General features: G+C 35.7%; 1 protein-coding gene across 5 annotated transcripts in view; it reads left to right on the top strand.

Annotated features, from left to right (window-relative positions):
- tutl (immunoglobulin superfamily member turtle) overlaps positions 1-22,078 on the top strand; it is a 47,234-nt gene that overhangs the window by 19,139 nt on the left and 6,017 nt on the right. Inside the window, exons 3-16 of one of the 5 annotated variants that reach the window (XM_081981139.1) lie at positions 8,703-8,917; positions 11,891-12,075; positions 16,642-16,793; positions 16,848-17,077; positions 17,136-17,549; positions 17,609-17,817; positions 17,875-18,082; positions 19,214-19,435; positions 19,644-19,859; positions 19,926-19,994; positions 20,114-20,299; positions 20,586-20,701; positions 20,756-20,867; positions 21,860-21,938. In XM_081981139.1, coding sequence (XP_081837265.1) covers positions 8,788-8,917; positions 11,891-12,075; positions 16,642-16,793; positions 16,848-17,077; positions 17,136-17,549; positions 17,609-17,817; positions 17,875-18,082; positions 19,214-19,435; positions 19,644-19,859; positions 19,926-19,994; positions 20,114-20,299; positions 20,586-20,701; positions 20,756-20,867; positions 21,860-21,938 — 2,528 coding nt within the window. In that variant the 5' untranslated portion in view covers positions 8,703-8,787. Of the gene's footprint in view, positions 1-8,702; positions 8,918-11,890; positions 12,088-16,608; positions 16,794-16,847; positions 17,078-17,135; positions 17,550-17,608; positions 17,818-17,874; positions 18,083-19,213; positions 19,436-19,643; positions 19,860-19,925; positions 19,995-20,113; positions 20,300-20,585; positions 20,702-20,755; positions 20,868-21,859; positions 21,939-22,078 lie in introns of all 5 variants that reach the window. The other 4 variants (XM_081981136.1, XM_081981138.1, XM_081981137.1 and 1 more) reach the window with 4 other exon arrangements.

The following is a 22,078-nucleotide window of genomic DNA, read 5'->3' as shown; positions in this document are numbered from 1 at the left end:
CTAACAATCACTTAAGTAATACAGGGTGCCCTTTACAGCGAGTTTAATTAAAACGTCAACGAGGAAATCCCGGGTGATAGTTTTCCAGGATCGTTCGGGGTTGTTTGAAATTCAATTGGTCAACATACCGTGGGGGCCCAGTAAACGGACTCCCCGAGGAACTTTTTGCATTTAATTGACCGCCGAGTTCTTTGCAAAGTGGCTGCCGGAACTTGTCGAGATTTTAATTCTTCAATCGAGGGTCCTCTGAATATAAATCGATTCCCCAAAGATAAAGCTTTTCGGAAAGGAAAACTTCGAACGAATTTTCCACTGTCGGACTCTGGCCAGGTCATAATTTCCTTGCGTGATATATTCAGTAACGCCCTTCCGGGAACCGTTAAGGGTTCATAATGACGTCTGACCCGACGTTGGAATTAAATCACACAATTTTCTGGTTTTCCGCGGTCAGGAAAATGTTTTCATTTGCTTTTTACCTGGACAAGTTTAAATATTTCATATGTTGGTTAATTATTGTTACCCACGCAAAAATTCGGGCGCTTTATCAAAAGTTACACAAGCAACACTAATGAGTAGTTCACAAGGGAGAAGAACTCTATCTCGGCAATTTCTCGCTAACATAAAACGGCAAAATGATTTCCAGAGTTCAAAAAGTGTATTTTATTTTTACGCGAAGGAAGAAGTCAAAGGCAACACCCGAAGCGCCCTTAATAGAAACGGAACGGGAACAGAAAGTTAGATTTCGGTAAGTAGCATCTGCTGAGGCATTATTGTGCCGATAAATGGGGAAAAATTGTCAGAGCTAAAATACGAAAATAGATTTTTAACAAAGGTGGCTCGAAAAATACCCTTAACAAGATGTGACAGTTGAAACATCCCATGTGGCCAACATCGTTTTCAAATAATTGGTATTTTTCTAGAATGTCAAGCTTTAGGAAAGGCTTATATTAGATTTGTTGTCTCTATTATTAAATACTTACTTGTACAAACTTGAAGAAGTGATTATATGATTGATTTTATCAGAGCAAAGCTTCGTATTATACAATATACACGGTGTGAAAATTGTATTATTTCAATTTTGTCTTCTACAATTTTTGCTTTAATTTGGAACTTAACTAACGTAGTGCCTAGATTTTTTGTCATGCTAACTAATCTGACTTTTATGTTCAGTGTGGTACGTTTTTCTGCGGTTTGGTCCTTTTTAACTACAAATAAATTTAGTTACTGTAGATTTACTTGCCTCCAACAACAGTTGCTTGTAGGCTCTAAAAACTTGCGTGTTATAAATTTCAGCTAAGTATATCAAAAACTGTAAAAGTTGTACAGGGTTATAGTTTATGTTTTACTCGATATCTGATGTCTGATATGTCAATCATTTGACACATGTTTTGTTTATTTTAAATGGAACACCTTGTATTTTATTTGCTCAATGGGAAGACCTCTTTTTCTTTCTTCATCTTTTTCGTCTGACGTGAATTGCTCCTCTTTGTCTGCCTCTCATTCTGTTTCTGTTGTTGTTGTTGTCAGTAAGTTGTCCTTCCATCTTTTTTTGGTCTTCCTGTTAGTTCTTAGTGTTCTTAGCATCATTCTATCAAAATGACAGATCAGTCTCTTTTTCTTGCTTTTACCCATTTGTTGATGTTCTGGATGTTACAGTGCTCCCGTATGCTTTTATTTGTTTGTCTGTCCTTAGCTAGTGTTGTGTAAGACCTCTTTATCTCATTTCAAATTTTATTGAGTTTTTTCGTAAAAACCAAAAATAAAGAATAATTAATATATTAGTGGTAAGACCTAGATTTGAACTCTAAACATCAGTGTCACACACTAGTGATGCTTAACGATTAGTTTATTGCAATTGTGAAACGTAGCAACGTTGATGCCATGGATATTAAAACAATTATTTTTATTCAAACTGGAGAGAACAAAAGACAAAGAGTTGACAGGGAAGAATAAAAGAAGAATAACAATTAACAGGAGAGGACAGCAGAAGAATTGAAAAAAGAGCGAAAAAAGAAGAATTGAATGAATAAAATAAAGAAGAAGGATTTAAAAGAAAGAGGAACAGAACAATAATTGACAGGAGAGAAAGGAAAAAAGTCAAAATAGAGAAAACGCCTCAAAATTAATGGATATTATTTTCCCGTCAAAAATTGTATTCTACTAGATTAAACGAAGAGAGAAGAAAAAATAATAATTGAAAGGAATAATGAAAGATGAATAATTAAAAGGAAAGAATCAAGAAAAGTGAGTGGATAAACAAGTGGATATTAATTTCGCCCCAAAAATTGATTTTTCCAGTTTTAAAAAAAATTAAAAAGTTGATAGCAGAGAAGAAAAGAAGAAGAATTGACAGGAGAGAAAATAGTTTAGAGGGTTTAACACTTACAACGACATACATATTCTAATGCAGAAAAAATTGATATTCTCAGTCAGTTTTCATAAAAAACTATAAAAATAAGAGTTTGACAACAGAAAAAAAAGAGTTTTTGATTGAGCAAATAAAATACAGGGTATTTCATTTAAGATAATCAAAACATGTGATTTGACAAGTGATCCACATATGTCAATTTTTACATCAGATTTTAGAAAGTCAGGGCTAGTACTACAACTTTGTTAACTATCCTGTTAGATCACCAGTCAGTCAGAACACTCTGTACTTCGTACTTGTAAAAAAAGCTTAAAAATATTCAATTTTGACACCCTGTATCAATACAAATTTTCTCTGACCTGTTACATAAATAGCTTTTTTAATTTTGATTTCAGTATTGTTGTACAATATAATAAGGTATCTGTGACTGTGAATATTTTATTGCATTTGTACAAATGTTAAATTTACAGTTGGTGAATTTATATTAACGGGTTTTCAGCAAAATTCTCATTATTTTATTTTCCCCTTCTTGTGTCGCTTTATTAATAAGGGATGTCTCTTGTTATTCCCCTTTGACCGTTTGAGTCCTACCCTCAACATTTCAGAAGAGAGTGCAGGTGGTTTGTTTGGTGTATCCCGTTATTACAAAAGCGTTCTGGAAGAAGGGAATGTTAAATCGTTATTTTGTTGTTTCTGTACAATGTGACATTGTAAGTTAAGACATCTTTAGAAGTTGACCTATATTGATTGTATTGGCGTTATCGAAACGACAGGTGGTGAAATCGAGCGGAACTAGAGCGACTAAAGCGATTGACGAGACAATGCCCGCATATCTCGGAAACTATCCCGATTCTGAGATCTTGTTCTTTGATTGTGTCCCCTGCAGTTTCGACTGGGCGAAAGTGTACGCTCCTGGATAGGAAAAAAGAACGTAAACAACTAGGTCATATATAGATGGAACGAAAACATCAATTTTCGGTATATAGTCGTGGAGTGAGGGCCCTCCGTGCGGCAGCAGCCGTTTCTCGAGGCACGAACTTTTGTTCCGCGCCAATCTGAAACGGCGACGGATCAATATTGGGCCCCACGCCGTAGTCCGACCCAGTCGTGGCTGTCGCTCTGTTCGGTAGGGCTCGTTCGACGCCCCCATACACTTCCCAACGCGGTGCATTTATGCATTTGGGCGGCCGTTTTACCCTACACTGCAACGTGGCCCCCCGAATATCTTCTTCGTTGACTTTTTGGTGTGGTCCGTTGTTGTTCACTGCCACAACTCTGAGTTACCTCCGGGAATTGCAACTGTACCACCTTGTTCAGGTAACTTCTTGACTCTGAACATAATTTAGGCGGACACGACTTGCATCTATTTAAGTTCAAATATGTAAATTTACTAAGGTTGATTTTAATTTGAATATCATTAAAGTTTGAAAAGACATGACTTGTTACGTAGATTAACATACGTCAAAATACCAGCAGGCATTTTCTACTCAATAAAAATCACAAAAATACGGGAGAAAGCTGTGAAAAAAAAGGGTTGTATATCCAAACAGTCAAAACAAAGGAACATATTAGCAAATAGCATTGTTATGACTATGAGTAAAATTAGTATAGTATCTGAAACATTAGTAGTAAGACTTCAGTGTTCACATAATTTGGGGAGATATGACTTACACATATTTACATTGAAGTACGCAAATTTATGCAGGTTGGTTTGTATAGCATTAGAGTATTAGATTGAATTTAGGAACACTAATTACGTCAGTTCAGCCAAGATTTCTTAATTGAATTAAGCTTCTGCGTATTCAATCTTGTAAAAAAATGTGAATTTGTGAATAGCATTTAGCAAATATTGTTGTAGTAATACACAATTTTAAAATATGAGTATGTGATTTTGAGGGTTTACTTGCACCAAATACTCAGAATGACAAACAACAAATTACTTATGTTCTTAAATATACTTTCAGGAAATTGTTTCTATTTCCTGATTAATTATTTTACAGGTTTGAAAATTTACATAGCACAACCCAAAGTTTCAGTCACGAAACCTTTTCACTGAATCTAACAAGTAAATTATAGTAACTAAGATATTATTTGTCTGACGGAATGATTTAGGCCCAGTACTTTCAGTTCAGAATAACTTTATTCTAAGGATAATATATATGGAAACCGTGAAATCAGACGCTGCTATTGGTCAATTCTGTTATTTCTAGAAAAATTATCGTAAGAATAAATTTATTCGGAGGTGAAAGTACCGGCCCTAAAAGGAATAGTCTTCCAGTGTTACTTAACTCTAATAAAGCCTTAAGCGTTTACTACAGGCAAATTCTATAAAGGAAAACCTTACCCTTCCTAAGACTTCTATTTTATGACCACCTACCCTAATCCTAGAATAGCCTTTATAGGGTTTCTCATCAAAACGGAAATGGTTTGATTACCCTTTCAGCTGGAATAAAATTTTACAGTAACATTTTAATAAATATAGTTTTGGTAGATTTTTGAATTTGATTCATTATTGTTGCAGTTTTAACTTTTAAATCAAGCTTGAGTTCATAATTTCAGTGAATATGACTCACATTTATTAAGTCTTAGAGTATTCAATTTTGCTATTTCCTATGTTTTACAAAATTAACTATCAGCTGTATGGTAACTTTCATTTAAACAATATTCAGAGTGTATAATAGAAAATAATTTAATGGCGGATTTCTGGGTGGTCAACTCGCAAGTTATTTAAAGAAGACATTTTAAAAAATAACTTTTCATTAAAGGTAATTTGTGGTCTGCTCTTAAATCTCGTCTTAAATTATATACTATTTTTTATGGGACACCCTGTATTTAAATTAAAAACCAGTAAAACATCCTGTGTTGCTCTGAATCCATTTACCAGGAAAACAAATTCTTTCTGTTTTTATTGGATAAAACACGCTATAATACATTTTCTAATTATTGTAACATAAAACAACTAGCATTTATTTTATTAAGCTAATAATATTATAGAGCTCCTCTTGGGTTCAACTCGGTCGATTTTTAATACAAAAAAAAATTAAATTAAGCTTCAGGTTCTAAAAATAGAAGCTCTCTGTATCTAAAAACAGAGAAAAAAGGAAAAAGTGAACCGTTCAGAAAGCAATTAGTTTATTTTAGGGGTTCACGTCTCCACCAACATAATAACTCGCTATTAAAGTTCAATTAGCTTTTAAAAAGGACGGTAATTTTTGCTATTGGCAATTTTCGGCAGCAAAATTACGTTTTGAACCCGTTTAAAAGAAAACTCGATTTTTAATTTCACGTCCTTATAATTCGTCTCCTTTGTACTGTGGAATTTATTCGCTCGGTAAGTTGCTTAATCGTTTAAGAGTATTGAGCTTTTATCTTACAGGTGAAGGATAAGAGGAATGAGGATCTGATCCAATGAGATGTTTTGGACAATTACACAACAAGAGTTATATCATAAAAGTCATATGTAATGTCTCAGAATATGAATTCTAATTCTGTAACTAAGAGAAGTTAAGGTCAACCCTGGTTTGCGGTTGATTTATTCATATTTTTATAGTTAACCTCTCGTTTTGTTTTTGGCACCAAAAAGGCCTAAACAAAGGAAATAATATGATTCTTTGTGAGATTATTGTTAAATGTCCAATGATGTTCTTGAAAACTAATGGGATTGCTTCAATGGATTTTCACTTTAAGAGAAAGGATTGGTCCAGTTTTGGATTTGCTTTGTGCTGTCTGTTGCAACGCGTTCCAAATAGGCAGAGCAAACAAAGACTCCCATGTCGCTGTTTGTCTAAGAGCCGCTGTCTAATAAATCTCTCCTTTATTAACGTCGGATTAATTTTCGCTTTTATGTTGATTGCCACGCCATAAAACGTCTTTTGGAAATGTTTGCCGAAACGCCGTTATTCGGGACAATCGCGAAACAACTGCGCGACCATAAAATCGGAGACGTTCCGACGTCCCTTAATAAAACATTCCGTTTGCTCCGGGACGTTCCGCGAAAAACCCAAAGAAAAGGTAAATTGCATCCCGAAAAAAACACCTGTCCGCGTCACTCCCTATTACGCGGTAAATTTAAATCTACGCCCGACAAGGACGGCTTAATTTCTTTCCAGGGTGTTTTAAATGAGGAAACGTGTTATTTATGGGGACATTGGGAACGGGAGACTCCGCAAACCGGAACGGGCGGTTTCCGTCGAAATTTACGGCCCCCACATTCGGTCCAACGTCTCGAAACAACCGAAAAGTTTTCCAGATATTAAGTATTGATCGTACTACTCATTATTCAGTTCTTTCAGCATCAAATATACAACTACAAAGTCAGAAAATACTTCCAATAATAACGTTCTCATAAACATTGCTTTTTTTTCAAAAATGTACAAAAAATTCTACAGTTGACAAAACATGTCAAAACTGGAAGAAATATACATCTAATGTTCTACAAACGGTATACATTACAAATAAGTTCAACTTAGCTATATTTGCGTATTTCAACATTAACGTAGTTGCCATTATCGTATAAGAGAGTGTTTGTTATTAATAATTGTTATGTTAGTTAACATCAGCGGTGTTGTCGGTTAAAAAACGTATGATATGGCACTAACATGCTACCCTTGTTAAATTAAACAATTTTTTGATTGTTTTTTGTTAATTATATGGTCTATAAATGAAGAATGACACCTGATTACCTCTGAGACATCTCTACGAATTTGAAAAGCAAGTTCAACCAATCATAATGCACGTTTTGGCAACAAAGCTAACGTCATTAGGAGATGAAAACACTTGATCATTTATCATGAAATTTATTATCTAGTTCTAAAGTATCTGTCTCTGGAACAGAAGAACTGTAAGTTAATCTAAATATAAATTCACAATCACTGTTTTTACAAGACCCTTTAATAGCCATCTTCACATCAAGCCTCCCATTTGGATGAGGAAGTTTTGTAATTCCTGTTCACAAGGGGATTTATAAAAACAACCAAATGGGGTCATCTAATTTAAAGTTTAAAATATAAACTTAATACAGTTTATGTCTTACTATGTGCTATAAAGTCATGCTTTTCAATATTAAATCGCCAGTTTTTTGTAAATGGTAAAGTGTAAAAGTAAAAGGAGCCTGGCACAATCTCCCATGATCTAATTATTTGACCTATTTATTCTTGGTAACCAGTGCAATGTTGCCAAAGTTATTAAAACTTGTATAAGTCAACTAACTTTTTTGTAGTTAAATATATCTAAAGCAAAAAAGAAAAAAAAACATGTGTCCCATATTTTTCCGAGTTCTACTAATTACCACAAATATTTTTTTTTGGTAAACGACTCTATTATGGTCCTTTTACGTTATTTTAAGACATTTATTCTGTACTTTTTAGACTTTTAGGAGAAATACTATCACTTTGTGAGTACGTCCTAAGAAAACTCTTACGTTGTCATTCAAGCTATTTTTAGATAATGTTCAAGATGCAGAGAATATCATTATTTTTACGAAATAATAAAAAATAATCTAATAAAAAAGAGAGAACCTGAGAATTCTTAGTATTTGAAACATTTATATCATGAATAACGTATACAGGATGACCCATCGAAAACGATCCAGGAACGTTTTTAGGAACTCTCTTTTTAGGATATGCATTCTGACTGCAGTCAGAATGTAATAAATTGCAAAAAAAATCACTATTGCTTTCAACAAACCTGTTGAAAGTGTATACATAAGAATGAAGGTAAAAAATTTTAATAGTTACTTTATTTTGGAGAAAAAAAGTAAAACCAAATTACATACTAATTATAACTAACAATTAATTTAAATAAGGATACACTAAAGCCATAATTTAAGAGTTTGAAGAAAATGATGGCTGTTTGCAATTAAATCACATCCTAGTTGGATAAGAAATGGAAGTTAGAAAGTAGGAAGGAATTAAAAAAAAACGGAAAAGTCAGTTCAGGGCCACAGCATCAGTCAGAGTCAAGGAAAAATGGGAGAGAAAAGGGTCGCAAATTGAGACTAATATTTAAAGATCTGAAGAAAGAATAAAGATGAAGAAGTGTGGGTGCAGGTTGTTATTGAGGCAGGTTTATTTCAAAAATCTCCAAAATCTTTATGAGGTTTAGTTTATCACAAAAATGTGGTCTGATATTGAAGAAGTGTTGATTTAAGTGAAGATGTCAAGCAAAGTTGGATTTTATTCAGCTAGATTCAAGTTAGGAGTGTTGCCAAATCTTTTTGCTCCTCTAGTATGTTTATGGATGCAAATTTTTGGCTTTTATAAATGTTGAACTTTAAAAGAAATATTAATGTAATTTAATTTAAAAAGAGTAAACATTTTTTTTGTTGTTTTTTTAGGGTGATACGGCGCTCCTGGTGACAAAGACAGTGGCGGCGGCAATGAGGCGTGCTGTGCGCTAGCTGGGAGTATGGAAGCGCCGGTATGGGCATGCGCACGCACCCCCGGGCCTCCCCGTCCGACTCAGTCACTTCGAATCGTTCCCGCCCGGCGTCGCTGCTCGTCGTCCTCGGCGCCATCTTCACCGTCCCCTCTTTGCTCTGCCCTTGCCCAGGTAAGGATTGGGTTTTTATTTCTCACCCCCTTTTTCCTATCCCTCAGCCACATCTCGCGGGTTCTTAGATAATTTATAAGCAACTTTACGGCTAGTTTCTTAAAAAGTCCCTAACTAAGATTAACGATAGCTTTTATTCGAGACGGTTAGCAGTTTACGATCAGACACTTTAAAAGGAAATCGCCGAATTAGTTTTGCAAATCGATTACTTACTTAGTGACTGTCAGACTTTTTAAAGTTTATTTTATTGTTAAAAGTTTTCTTGGGGTAGTGTCAGATTACATTATTAAACTCCCATGAATCATGAAGTCAGCGAAAAAGGCAACAAAACTTTTTGAAATCCTGAAAAAAATGAATTACAAGACATAACGCTGAACATAAGCACATGCATAAGCATTAGCGGAAACACCAGAGTTACTTTTGCACTTTTTGAATTGAGTCACTATGAAAAGCTTAAGTCTCTGTTTGGACTGATTATAAGCTTAAAGCCAAATCCTTCCTTGCAAGTGGCTCGCACTCTTGCAAGGAAGTTGTAATAAACCAATAATTGTTATAATAATCTTATTTGATGAAAGCTTGAGAGACTACTTCAATATTCCAACAGAAAATATGCTTCAGAAAAAACCATTATGTCTAGATACTTTGGATCGATTTTTTTTCAGCATGAAAATTGCACCGTTCGCTCAGAAACCGGATACATCTGAATAAATGATTTTCTGTTTGTCCAATCATTCTTCTAAAGATATAGATAACATTATCAACAATCTTTTCAGCTGGTCAGCTGTTTTCTTCTATGATATGAAAGCAATAGAATACTAGAATAACTGAGCAAATAGTTGTTTAAGAGCAAACTAATGCCAAACTATGCTGCTTTAGAGAAAGTTACATCAGCATGAGAAATTCTAACCAAATCTTTGTTTCTAAATAACAATGGTTTCAGCATCTCTCACCGGACTCATAACCCTAATTAACAATTCTGATTCTCTTTTTAATGCAGATAACTTTAATCATAAATTACTCGTTAATTGTTCAGACCTGGAAACTTTTACATCAAATTTTCATATTGAATATGTGAACCACCCATAAGTTTGAGCTATACAGGATTAGCCACTCGAACCATTCATTAAAAGTTAAAGGATCAAATGTTGTTAGAAATTTGAAATTTTGGAATTAAGATACATTTGATGCGTGTTATATTTTAATGTTTCTGTCACTTCCTAACTTGTAACCTAACCGGAAGTTGGTGTCAATTTGCTTATTTTAAATGGGACACTTTGTATATTTTTGGATTTTGCTTGTTACTGCAGAAACTTTCAAAATATTCGACCTTTTTTAAAAGCAAAATTCATATATTTGAGGTTACCATCAAAGTCAATTTTTTGTAGTGAATCACCCTATATAAGCATTTTCAGAAATTTCAGATTCAGACACTTGTATTTCTAAGAAAGAGTCAAGTATCAATTTCTCAAATAAGTAATCTAACAAACTTACAATAATTTTTAGAAGGAATAAAACCTTAAAAATAGCGGTGTTTTATTTAGAAAACTTCAATTTATGCCCCTTTTAGAAAAGACTTTTTGAGGCCAATCTTTGACCACCCGGTATCATTATTTTCGACGTTTTTCTGCACCCACTCTTAACTTGTTGCTTTAAAAAACTGTTTTGTGTAAATTAAAATTGTTTTGCGGACTGAATATATCAGATTTCACGTAAAGGTTAATATCTCAGAAATGGATACGGATAGATATATGACATTAGAATCTAAAAATGCCAAAATATACAAGATGTTTCATTTAAAATATAAATCAAATTTAATCTCAATTTAAATATTTAATCATAATAAAATTTTAATGAAGGGTTTGGGAGGTTAACCGCGATAGCATCTAAAGTTTTCTACAATACAATACATTTCCAATATTTCCATTGATGGAGTAATGAATAACACTGTTTTAACTTTTAATTAAGTGTGTTTTTATTATTCTTTAATCAATTAAAACAGGGAATCAAGAAGCCAAATACCATTTAAACTCATTTATCCAAGGTTCTCTTTAATCGTGTAAAGTGTTTGTAAACCTCTGGATCTCTTAGCAACTAACGGCTTCTTGAAATATCGAACCTACATGCAAATCAATGCGGTTAAAGACTAATTGCCAACACGTTTCAATCGGATCGTATTACTAACCCAACCGTCTTGTTGACTCGACTCGTCCATTGGAAATTCCCTTTGGAAAGCCTTGGAACCTCAATGATAATTTCGTTAATATCGATCATCCGGACTGGATGTGCATAGATATTTCGAGCGGCAAACTCGATTTTAACGATAACAAGGCGTTTCCGACGTCGTCCGGGAAGTGTTTATCTTCGTTTGTTGGCGCAGGGATCAGAATTTACATTTATAAGAGGCAAGAAGATAGAACGCGAAAAGCCCCTGGATATGTTTGCCGAGTTCGAATGGCGAGTTAATACCCGACGAGTCGATTTTTTAATATTTCCTTCTTAGCCGCGTTTGTTAAATGACTTTGCGGATTATGTTTAAGAGCGGCCGTTAAGGGAAGCTCTTGTGGCTTCAAAGTCGATTTTTTCCGACTTGAGCTAAGTGGATATAAGTTGTCTCAGTTTGGATTCTTTTCAGAGTCAAACATTTAGCTTTATTCTCAACTTATTCCAAACTATATTTTCTCTAAAATAAATGCAATATCTGGCAAATATTTTAATGATACATTTGTCAATAGAGTTCCTTCTCTCAGTTTATTTTAACAGAAAATTGGCTAGTATAACACAAAGAAATAGAGACAGATCTAATCCTTGGTTACCTTTCCTTCTCAGTACTGATTTTACAGTGTTTTTCTTTAAAGTGGTTATTTTGGTTCTTTAGACTATCTGTATATAAACTATACTTACTACTATTCTTGGAATTGTTACACCCTTTTATTTGACAAGTTGTATTTTCTCTAAATTAAACATATTATGTAGTTTCAGGTAGTTCGTCACCAGTTGACGATAATGGTGCAAACAGCGCCGGTCCAAATCCAGGAGGTGGAGGTTACCAAGACGCCGTACACATTACCGCCATCTTGGGAGAGGCTGTCGTTTTCAACTGTCCGGTGGAGTTCCCCGAAGGACACCCGGTTCCGTACGTGTTACAGTGGGAGAAGAAGGTAGGCGACACGGTACGATCATGCTTCCCACTCTCTTTTCTAATGTCTGCTCTCTCCGATGGGGGATTCGTTTTTCGAAATGGAGGTTTGGTTTAACGTTGCCTCGTTTGGCGTCCGAGAACCGAGACGACCGAGACGAAACTTGACTGGAAAATGTGTTATTTAGTTCTCCCGCCTCGTTTAAAGCTTGCATATTTTCTATGGGACTAATGCCGCGTAATTTACTCGCTGAATATTAATTCGGCTCGGAGAAAACGTCGTCGCGAAATATTTTAGACCTTGTTTCTCCCCGCTTCACGTACTACTTATGAAACCAATTTAGTCGGATAGCTTTTTACGTATAGTGGGGCTAAGTTCGCGTAAAGAATTTTCCGCATTTAAGGAGAGCGTATTAAAAGTGGGTTTATGGACGAAAATCCCAGCTCCGGCTCGACTTTATGCTCGTTTTTGAGCGTTGAAATCCCATTTAGGATTGCTGCGCTATTGTAAATAGTCGACATTGGGAATTACAAGGGATTTTGGTATGTAAAAATGCAATTGCAGGGGATTACGCGGTCAATGGTTGCTGTTAGTTAAATTATTTACAAACTAAAACTCTCATCGATCAGGCAACTTATACAGTAGCGGTGAAAATAGCGGCAACAGTGCACACTGTTTCAGTGGGTTTGCAATTAAGTAAATATGCAATTAAGATTTCATGCAATATGGGTTTCAGTTAAAATGATATTCCTGCTTTGGTTGCGGGAATATTAAGTCATGTGTTACTAAATTGTAACTACCCAGAACCACTTTACGCTAGATCTGCTTTACACAGCAACATCAAATTGTGTAGATAGCGTAGGTATTTCTGATGTACCACATCATAGAACACGCTAAATTATGTACGTGTGTTCCAAAAGACCAATGCTGGGTGGAGTAGGTACTTAAGTAGCTAAATGTGATTGACATTAACTCTGATAAGTTCAGGTCACTTGTCTGATTAACTTATATTTGACGCAGTTTTGTCTTAGGCTGGATCGGGCTTTAGATTTACTAAAATGCTATAAAAGATTGACTAGAAGCTTTATGCATCTTTGATTCAGCTGTTTCAGCATCTTAGTTCAGACTCCTTGCTGAAAAAGTTTTACTTTCCCCACAAATTAATGTTTATATCACGGCATTAAAAAACGCTGTTTTGCAACAATTTTGTTTTATCTATCTAAATACGACCTTCTTAATGGTCGTATTCTGATCCTTATCTTAAAGTTTCTTTGGCGTTTGAAAGTTTTGAAGCCTAGTTTTTGGGTTAGATTCCTTGGAATTCATCTTGTGAAGTGGAAACATGAAAAATGTGGAAAAATATTTGAATCCATGTATTGGAACTTACTTGGCTGTGTTTGGGATTGTCAGACATCAAAATGCACAATTGTCTAGAGGATTCATGTTTGTCCCAATTTTTTTTCAAACGAAAGCCAAACCTTTAAAAACGAACTAATATGTGAACTATACCATAATTTATTTAAACACTTTTGCTTGTTTTGTTGTACTTCAAAGGCAAAAGGTAATTTAATGTTAATACTACACCTATATACAGCTCCCTCTGTGTTTTGAAAGAACCCAAACTAAAGCTACATCGCTCGAAAAATTTCTTTCGTTGGTCTTTATGTTTGCAGAACCTTTTGACATTATTGACCATTAAAATATATTAACCAAACCACCAAAAACCACTTTTCCAGGAAAATTTTTTTAATTAAATTTACTTCTACTACTTCACATTTCAGTGCAATTAGTAATATTTGACACGTGGAATTAAAATTTGACGATAATTATTCAAAATAAATTATTGCAAAATTCACGTCCTAAATCGCTGTGAAATCGGAGTAGCCTTTAATGTTTTAGTTCATTACAAAATTGTGTTCCAGAATTGCTTTATAAAGTGTCACCAAAGTCAAAGCTTCGGGTAAAACATATTTTAAGGGTGTTTCCCTTTCAGAAAAAAGGGGAGGGGGGTCATCATCGACGCGATAGGGCTTCCGTCATTAAAACTTAGACAATCTCCGGTCGTATTTCACTCAGCGGTCGTCTCGGCCCCGTGCAACCCTAGCGAGGCAACATTTTTCATATAAAAGACCGGTATTTCTCGTTCCCGAAAGCATTTACATCTTTAAATGGATAAAACCGCACCCACAACTGGAGGTCCGCGGCCACTTTATTTTAATTTATGTATTCGTGCTAAGAGGTGTTTTTGTTCGAAGAAGCGTCGTAAACTAAACGAGCCGACTGGAAACACGATGAATAAAATGTACTAATGGTTTATTCATTGTTTTGTGTTGGGACGACACTTAACATTGGAGTAAGTGCTTTCGAAGCGGGTACAATACCGGCCCCAAGGCGTATAGTGTAAATTTTGAGGCATCATAGTGTTGCTGGGGTGCCGTCATTGTGCTAACCACGGACGTGCCCCGCCAATTTCGTCATTGACCGAAAACTTTACGGGGATATGGAGAGCAGATCGATCGATTATTACTATATTATGTTCTCTTGTCTTTGTTTACATCTAGTTTACTACTCATTGTGTTCGTTGAAGAAAGATCCCCGCCTTCTGGTCGCGTTTCTTTAAACGTAACGTATCAAAGTCCAAAAGGCGTGATTCTAAACAGATTAATCAATTCATCTAATGTCCTAGAGCACAACTACTAACACTATAACTAATAAACAGATTTTCTTAACACCGAAAACGTTATTAGTTGTCATCATTTATATCTGTCTCTCTCTATCTCTATTTAGGCTTTTAGTTTTGTATGTAGAGGCATGTTTGCATGAACTGAAATGTTTGCTTTACAGCTTACAAACAAATTACACCCAGTGATAGTTAATAAGTCGTTTTTTCGTGCATATTAGTTTACTGTTTACCATGTTTACTGTGAAAAAACGATGTACTGTACACAGAAGTAATATTATCAACACGGCTATCATATACACCCGAGTTATGAACAGCTTCAAAGCAACAATGCGAAACTTTCTCATCAAAACCAATCCTTCCCGAACCGGTTCTTTGAAGCTGATCAAACGGCGTTATCGATCTGTCAAGCGTTATTTCTATACGCAAAGCTTTTCCGAGTATGTAGTGATGGCGTCGGGAAATCCGAATACTTGTAGCTTTGGCGTTTAGACGGTATGCAAATAGGGCATTGTCAGTGCATGCTATTGTTTTACGGTTCGATGCTTTGGGCTTGCGTTCATCATGCTTCCATAGTTATCGCATAGTTCCGATGACGAAACGACTTTAATCCGATTTAATTTATTAGTAATTCGAATTTTCCAGCTACTTTTCCAATGGGCGGTCGTTAATTGCATTGGCCTGGCAGTGTTATTTAAAGCTTTCGGGATGTGATTGATTGTTATTGAAGCGGTGAAAGGTGTAATGTAGATCGAGTAGTCTTTCCAGTAAAAACCTCCTACTCGAACTCCACCTTTCTTTTCGATTATGCTCTTACTAATTAATACTGGAAAGCCTTTTAACGTAGCTAATACTAACAACTTCTTTTAATTAACCTACACTTAAAAACCCGTGGTGGTAAAACGTGACCGTAAAATGTCTGTTAAAACGTTTTCGCCGATCGTCAGCAAAATTTTCACACAATTTTCCCTTATCTCTAGTCGTTGAACATATCCTCTTTAAACGGAGCAAGTTTTGATTTGTTACGTCATAAGTTAGTTTGCCAGCTGACGTAACAGTTTTGATCTCCTCCATTGGATTCCGCTCCAAATTTACAGTTAAAGATGTCTTACAACTGCCATCAAATTGTGGCATTAACACGTCTGAAAGTTACGTGCTAGTTCCTTTATCTTGAAGGCGACCGAAATAATGTGGCATTTCAAGGGAGACTTTCCTTTAAAAGATCGACAGTAAATTTAAATCTGAAAATTAAAGATGGTTGATATGAAAGTATCATTTTTTTCCTAAGCAAAAGTGGGGAATGATGGTTAAAATAGTGTTTTTGTACAAGTAAAGTGTCTTTCTTAGGATGATAAGTTATTTACTGGGCTTTTAGGAAAAATTAAAACACTAAATTTTTCACGACAGGTCTAAATTAGAATAAACCCACCTCAACCCACACTGAATTGGCAAATGTTTAATTCTGATATGGAAAACGGGCTTATTTTGACCTGTAACAATACGAAAGTTTTCAAAAGGATTTTGGTATGAGATTTGTTGATAGTTGTTGGGGTAATATAAAAAGGATAATCAATGATTTGGGAGATCAATTAGCTATCTAAAGTACAATATCGGTTTGGCTTCTCTAAAAATTAAATTGGTTTAGAAATGATGTACAACCTATAATAATAACTCATCTGTTGATACATATTGTAAAAGTCAGCATTAGAGTTGTGATGATCTCTAGAAACTTAACTATTTGCACCTCCACCGTCACTTTAATAATCGATCAACATACCGAGAGTGGAAGTAATAAGCAAACTGCATCTACTGACCCAGGACTTAATGCAACGTCGTGAATTAAAGTCGTTTTTCATTGTTTTCTTTTCACCTAGAAGAGCCGTACCTTGATTGAGTACTTTTTAAAGGGACAGGACATTCCGATTTACATTTGGTACGAAAGCTATCCAACCCACAGCGGCGAGGGGTACGAGGGGCGGGTATCGCGCGTCAATCCCGACTCAAACTACGGCGCCGCCTCCCTTAATCTCACCAATATTAAAGAATCCGATCAAGGATGGTAAATTTGGTCATCTTTCTCATGTAGTCTTTGGTTCAATGTCTGCTGCTTCAGGTACGAATGTAAAGTGGTATTCCTCAACCGTTCCCCGAACCAACACAAGAACGGGACGTGGTTCCATTTGGACGTGCACGCGCCCCCCAGATTTGTTGTCACTCCAGAGGATGTTGTCTACGTGAACCTGGGGGACGCGATCATTCTCAATTGTCAGGCGGAGGGCACGCCCACTCCGGAAATACTGTGGTACAAAGACGCCAGTCCTGTGGATTTGTCATCTACTTTAGGTAACTGGTCATAAAACCTGTTTTCTATCTTTGTAATATTATCATATAACATTTTTAGGGATATTCAACGACGGTACCGAACTGCGCATATCCAATATTCGGCACGAAGACATCGGTGACTACACATGCATAGCGCGTAACGGAGAAGGTCAAATATCGCACACAGCTCGAGTAATCATAGCTGGTGGAGCCATCATCATGGTTCCTCCAACAAACAAGACAGCCCAAGAGGGCGAGAAAGTACAATTTAAATGCGAAGCTAAAGCTCAACCGGGTAATGTCACCGTCAAGTGGTTTCGTGAAGGGGCGCCCGTTAAAGAAGTGGCTGCCCTGGAGACCAGAGTGTCTGTCCGAAAGGATGGTTCTTTGGTTATCAACCCGATAATCCCTGAAGATTCCGGTCAGTACCTGTGTGAAGTCAGCAACGGCATTGGAGAACCACAGAGTGCCTCGGCCTATCTAGATGTCGAATGTAAGTAGAGTAAATATGCGACAATTTGAACCAAATTCTTAAGCCAACCACAATTACAGTTCCAGCTCGAGTAACATTCACTCCCACGGTTCAGTATTTACCGTTTCGACTAGCTGGTGTCATTCAGTGCTACATCAAGGCAAATCCACCCATGCAGTACGTCACGTGGACGAAAGACAAACGAGTGCTAGAACCATATCAACTCAAAGATGTCGTTGTCATGAATAACGGCTCTTTGATGTTCACTAGGGTTAACGAAAATCACCAGGTAAATTATATCCCACAAATTCAGCTTTGTGAGTAATATTTATATTGATGCATACAGGGACAGTATACGTGTACACCTTACAACGCCCATGGAACCAAGGGCAGTTCTGGACAAATGGAAGTTTTAGTGAAGAAACCGCCAGTCTTTACTGTGCAACCAGAACAGATGTATCAGAAAAAAGTTGGAGAAACAGTAGAAATGCATTGTGAAGCTATTGGAGCTGAAGACACGAAGAAACCCATAATACAATGGCAACGACGGGATGGTATGAGTATAGTTAGAACAGTACAGAAAAAAATGTGTTTCTCCTAGTGTATGTTTCACGAATACAATACAACAACCATTTTGTATTAGAAAAGGTTGATTTGAATGAGCTTGGCTCAAAAACTAACAAAATGGTAAAAATGTTTGGTGTTCTTTTACTTTTGTCTCCTCTTCCTTCTTCTCTTAGTTACAAAGTTAACTCAATTTTTTTTTTTAATCAGCAGCGATCTATGACATATCTAAACATGAATCTACAATTTCAAGTAATCAGTGAGGCAGATTTCGAAATAGTATGATTTGGACCATCCAACTTTTTGTATATGATAATATGGTTTGAATGTTTTAATTAGCCGGCAAGATGCAGTCCAATAAAGCAACAACCCTTATAAATATGCAATCAGATGCACCGCCGCGATTCAAACAGATTAGAAATAGGTAAAGCCCGTGTGTATGGGGAGTTCGAGAGGCAAACTTTGCTCCAAACTTGTCGTTTGTGCGCGTTACGAGTATAATTAAAACTCGAGTTTACGTCTGTACGAATTAGTTTCCGTCTATACGGACGCCCAAGTTTAACACGAAGTGGAAATAAAACAGGGACATGAAACTTGAACTTTATTAGTAGTAACGGTAGTTTTGAATTAGTTATGTTTTGCTTTAGAGGTGTGATTGCAGGGCCCAACTTTACATAGCTTTACAGGATACAATTTGGTTCAAGTACTATCATAATCTATAAAAATTTTAGATTAGGTGTATTATAACGAATATAACAGTGAAGCCGAAAAAGTCGAAAATGGAATGGTATTTGCAATTTATGTTTATTAAATGTGAAGGAGATACAAATTTTACTGTTAGTGGTTTTATCTAGTAATATGGAAACTATTACAAACACTTTTTGTGAGGTTAAAATGAAAAAAAAGATGTCTTTCAAAAAAGACTTGTGCAATACAATATTACTATGGAAAAAGGTTAATTTTTGGTTCCTTTTCAAACGTTTTGATCTTAGGGAACTTTTCACCCTAGAGAAGCAAACGCAAATTCACAATTTCATTTCAAGAACACAGTTTAGAACTTTTTTTGCTCAAAAATTTCAACAAAAATTAAAAACTTACCTGTAATATTTATTCTATTTCAGGATCGCCACTTCCAAAAAACCGAGTGAAAATTGTGGGAGGCAACATCACAATAGAAAGCTTACGTCGATCTGACTTTGGATTCTACCAATGTGTGGCCACTAATGAGGTGGCTACCATTGTGGTATCCACCCAGCTAGTGGTAGAAGGTACTAAACCTCACGCCCCATATAATTTGACTGGTACGGCCACCGAGTTTAGTATAACTCTCAATTGGTTACCTGGTAAGTTTTTTGACAGATGTTTATCCTTTGAGAATGGAGTTTGTTTAAGATTGCTAACCAAGTCAAAAATTAATATAATGTGAATGTGTTCTGTATTACTACCTTAAATAGGTACTGCTTATTCTTCTGAGATTTGGATGAAACAAATCAAACACTACTACTATTTTTGCATATGAATAAATCAGCATCTCTAAATGGTTTAAATCAGGTTTTAGTGGAGGTCGTGAATTTACCCAAGATTACACGCTTTGGTATCGAGAAGCTGGTACCGCTGAGTGGGCTACAATTCCTGTAACACCTCCAGCCAACACACAAATGACCATCAATCGTTTAGCTCCTGGTACTACGTACGAATTCAAAGTTCAAAGCAAAAATGACCTGGGGGACGGCATGATGAGCGAAATATTCACTATACGCACTTTAGGTAAGTTTTTGGTCTATTTGCTTGGAGGTAAATTTGAAGATTGAATTTTCCCGCTCGCTCGAAAAGACGTGGGATTGCCGCCCGTCCAAAATACCCCGTCACCCCAAAACTCGAACCCAAATAACGAAAATTTGGGTAAGACTTCATAATATTGTTGCTGCATGGGGTCGAATTAGTGCTGCATGTAATTTATTGGTTTTTGACTATCCAATTGTTTGGGTTTTGATTATTCAAGTTTTTTTTTTGGAATGTAGGTCCAAAACCTGGTTCACCTCGCAACTTAACGGTGACGGAAGTTGATAGTGGTTTTCTAATTACATGGATGCCACCCCTTGAAAAGACTGTTGACATTCTCTACTACGTCATCAAGTATAGGACTGACGGGCCTTGGAAGACATTGAACAAAGCACAGATTAGGCCTGCTGACTCACATTATTTAGGTAAGATATATTCATTATTTTTAAGAATTTTTTCATAACTTTAGCGACTTGACTAGATTTGAAAATAGTCTTTGTTTAGTAAATTTGCCCAAGAAAACCTATTACTAAATCAATTTTTCTTCCTGCACAGGGCAGAAAAGTGTCCTGTAGAGTTATCAAGAATTTAAATCTTAATAACGTGTTTTTTTACTAAAACCGATTAGTTAAAGCAATGATCCTATATTACAATAAAACTTCAACATTACAAAAAAAAAACAGTAAATAATTTTCATGCCTTTTTTTCTAGTAAAAAATCTGGTTGGTGGTCGAACATACTATTTCCGGATTTTCGCCCACGGGACCCAAAGTTACGAGGGGAGTGAGGAGGTAAAGTTTCCAGTGCCCGCTCGTGTTAAACATAAGGTTCGTAATACCCTTTACTCATATTTCTAAAAAGCTAACATTATTTTTTTGCAGGCCATTACGGCCGGTGTAGTGGGTGGCATTCTGTTCTTTATTGTTGCCATTATTCTGTCGGTGTGCGCAGTTAAAATATGCAATAAAAGGAAACGGCGGAAACAAGAAAAAGGTAAGCCATTTTGCGTATGACTTGTTTACATGTTGTGAGTGGATTTGATATAAATTATTAAACTGCGAAGGAAAAGCCGTAACAAAAAAAGAACTAACGTGATTTTCTGTTTCTTTTCGTACCATAAGCGCTCACTAAAATGTATGTATTATATAGGTAAAGCTAAACCACCGCAACTTATTAGCTTTTTACTTTTTGAAAAGTCCACTTTGCGATCAGATTACACTTTTTCGCATTAATCATGTGGCACTATGCACACTCAAACATCATTTCCCATATTTACGAGCATCTTAAATTTGTTCTAATACAGTTTGCAAAGTTCCTGACAATGATGAAATTGGTTAAAATTCCTGTGCAACAATTTAACAAATTGAATTTGTAAACTTGTTATTTTTCAACCAAATTTGTTTTACAAGCGTTTTGCTGAAACAAATTTGTTACGGAAACCTGCTAACAAAAGACAAATCAGTTTGGATTTCCATTACATTTAGAAAATGTAAAAACTTTTTCAATTACATAAATGTGTTTTTTGGACAGATATATTAAATAGCTTATTTTTTTACAAATTTGTCGTCATTCATTGAAGTATTAGCTTTATGAACGTGTGTCTCAATTAAGATAAAGACTATCTTGGTATGTAGTTACTGTATTCACTTTTTGCTATAGGTACTTTATTAATATTTTTCTATTATTACATTATTTACATCGTTTAATTTAGAAGCAGAGGATTGTTGATAAGCTCAATCTCTGCAGCAGGGATATAATGGCTAGATGTACGAAAGGGAGTTCTGTCTCCCTTAGCTCAGAACATTCTTGTGGATAAGCTGCTTGAATTTGTTGACGATTTAGTCGTAATGCAATAAAAAAAGGCAAAAACTACTCTTTTAAGATTAATTTGATCTTAAATGAAACACACGTTATTTACTCCATTTCTGCATTCACCCTAGTTAATTTATTACTGCTACGAGAAACTAATTTGTACCAATTTACAGCATACAACATGGTAGCCTGTAGAATATCCGATGCCCGAAACGGAGGCGGTGCCCCCGAAAGTCAAGTGCCTTTGAAAAAGTAAGTCACATTCCAGCATGTCTACTTACCTTAAAAAAAAAACTATGAAACTTGCGGATAAACCCGGAAGTTTTATTCATCTCATAACTACAAACAGCTAACATGGACACATAACTCTGCTAGTCATACTACTAAATCAT

The sequence above is a fragment of the Ips typographus genome, linkage group LG6, assembly GCF_016097725.1.
Source record: "Ips typographus isolate SLU linkage group LG6, UJ_Ityp_2.0, whole genome shotgun sequence".
Classification (NCBI taxonomy): Eukaryota; Metazoa; Arthropoda; class Insecta; order Coleoptera; family Curculionidae; genus Ips; species Ips typographus.
The sequence above is the reverse complement of the archived record's forward strand: the minus strand, read 5'-3'. Positions and strand labels throughout refer to the sequence as shown.